The sequence below is a fragment of the Colobus angolensis genome, unplaced genomic scaffold, assembly GCF_000951035.1.
Source record: "Colobus angolensis palliatus isolate OR3802 unplaced genomic scaffold, Cang.pa_1.0 Scaffold107, whole genome shotgun sequence".
In the NCBI taxonomy this organism is placed as follows: Eukaryota; Metazoa; Chordata; class Mammalia; order Primates; family Cercopithecidae; genus Colobus; species Colobus angolensis.
In genome coordinates, this window is record NW_012111697.1 from 1190649 (window position 1) to 1193238 (window position 2590).

Below are 2590 nucleotides of genomic sequence, written 5' to 3' on the forward strand. Positions count from 1 at the left end.
AGGGGCGGGGGTGGTGCGGGAGGGCTGCGCAGGTCACGTCCCGTCCCGGGGACTGGGGCCACTCCTGGGGTAGGGAGCCGTTCCTGCACGCGCGGCCCAGGACCGCCCGGGGTTAGCGAACTCTACCGGAGAAAAGCCCGGTCCCAGCTCTGCGCGCTCCCTGGCAACGGAGCCCGTGTTCCCGCGCCCTGCAGGCCCGAGCCCACGTTCCAGTGTCCCCGTGTCCCCGAGTCCCCTAGAAGCGGGGTATCCTCTCATCCCCTGCATCCCCACCTGCGCTTCCCGAACACCCCGCACATCACCTGCAACCCGAAGGCCACCGCCGCCCTGAACCGTCGCATCCCCTCACCCCTGCCCTCCTGCCGACTCAGCTCAGCACCCTGACACTGCCTTCCAGGCCTCACCCCTCGTCTTGCCTCCAACATTTCCCCCACCCCTACACTTCCACAACTCAACCTGGGACCTGTCGCCAGGCGGTCCAGGGGGGAACACTTCAGGCTTCCGCGCTCTGTCCTCTTTTTTTCTTCCAGTTTTACTGAGATATAATTCACATACCACATAATTTAACCATAGAAGCTGTAGTGGTTTCTAGGGTATTCGCAGAGTACTGTACTCCCCAGTTCCCCAATACCCATCCTGCCCAGACCAGGGAATTCAACTTTCTGTCCATAGATTTGTCTATTCTAGACCTTTTATAGTGATAGAATCAAGCCATATGTGGTCTCTTGTGACTGGCTTCGTTTCCTTAGCATAACATCCTCAAGGTTCATCCATGTTGTAGCCGGTAGCAGTGCTTCCTTCCCTTTTCATTACCAAGTAATATTCTGTTACATGGCCATGACACTTTTTTTTTTTGAGACAGAGTCTTGCTCTGTTGCCCAGACTGGAGTGCAGTGGCGTGATCTCGGCTGGCGTGATCTGCCTCCCAGGTTCAAGCGATTCTCCTGCCTCAGTCCCCCAGTAGCTGGGATTACAGGCACATGCCACCATGCCCGGCTAATTTTGTACGTTTAGTAGAGACGGGGTTTCACCACATTGGCCAGGCTGGTCTCAAACACCTGACCTCAGGTGATCCACCTACCTCGGCCTCCCAAAGTGCTGGGATTACAGGCGTGAGCCACTGTGCCCGGCCAAACTGCCTATTTTTCAAAGTAACTGCACTACTTTACATTCCTACCAGCAATGTAGGAGGGTTTCAACTATTCACATCCTTGCCAGCACTTGTTATGGGACTTTGATGATAGCCATCCTAACAAATATGACACGGCATCACACTCTGCTTTTCTTTCCTTTCTTTCTGTTTTTTCTTTTTTATTTATTTATTTGTTTTTTTAGACGGAGTCTGGCTCTGTCACCCAGGCTGGAGTGCACTGGCATGATCTCAGCCCACTGCAGCCTCTGCCTCCCAGGTTCAAGTGATTCTCTTGCCTCAGCCTCCCAAGTAGCTGGGATTAGATGTGCCCACCACCACATCTAATTTTTTTTTTTTTTTTGAGATGGAGTTTTGCTCTTGTTGCCCAGGCTGGAGTGCAGTGGCACGACCTCGGCTCACCGCAACCTCCACCTCCTGGGTTCAAGCGATTCTCCTGCTTCAGCCTCCCGAGTAGCTGGGATTACAGGCATGCGCCACCATGCCCAGCTAATTTTGTATTTCTAGTAGAGACGGGGTTTCTCCATGTTGATGAGGCTGGTCTCAAACTCCCGACCTCAGGTGATCCACCTACCTCTGCCTCCCAAAGTGCTGGGATTACAGGCATGAGCCACCGCGCCCGGCCACACTGTGGTTTTCATTTGCACTTTCCTGATGTGGTGAGTGATGTTGAGAATCTTTTCATGTGCTATCAACTATTTGCATATATATATATTTTGTTTTTGTTTTGTTTTTTGTTTTTCTTTTTGAGACAGGTCTCACTCTATCGCCCAGGCTGGAGTGCAGTGACATGATCATAGCTCATTGTAACCTCTGCCTCCCGGGTTCAAGCAATTCTCATGCCTCAGCCTCCTGAGTAGTTGGGATTACAGGAGCATACCACGACAGCGGGCTACTTTTTTTTTTTTTTTTTTTTTAGTAGAGATAGGGTTTCGCCATGTTGGCCAGGCTGGTCTTGAACTCCTGGCCTCAAGTGATCCATCTGCCTCAGCCTCTCAAAGTGCTGAGATTATAGTTGTGAGCCACTGCACCCAGCCCTTGCATATCTTCTTTGGAGATATATCTGTTCAAATCCTTTGCCCATTTAAAATTTTAATTTTAATTATTTAAAGGTAGGGTCTTGCTCTGTCACCCAGGCTGGAGTGCAGTGCTGCAATCATAGCTCACTGTAACCTTAACCTTCTGGGCTCAAGTAGTCCTCCCTCCTCAGCCTCCTAAGTGTCTGGGACTACAAGTGTGTGCCACCATGCCTGGCTCATTTTCTTTTTTTTTTTTTCCAGTTTTGTACAGACAGTCTCACTGTGTTGCCCAGACTAGTCTTGAACTCCCAGGCTCAAGCAGTCCTCCTGCCCCAGCCTCCCAGAGTGCTGGGATTACAGGGATGAGCCACTATGCCCAGGCAGAATTTTTTTTTTTTTCCAGATGGAGTCTCACTCTGTC

General features: G+C 51.2%; 1 protein-coding gene across 1 annotated transcript in view; it reads left to right on the plus strand.

Moving 5' to 3' along the window:
* WDR88 (WD repeat domain 88) overlaps window positions 1–2590 on the plus strand; it is a 46520-nt gene that overhangs the window by 3277 nt on the left and 40653 nt on the right. The window contains exon 2 of the mRNA XM_011948832.1: window positions 195–375. Coding sequence (XP_011804222.1) covers window positions 195–375 — 181 coding nt within the window. The remainder of the gene's footprint in view (window positions 1–194; window positions 376–2590) is intronic.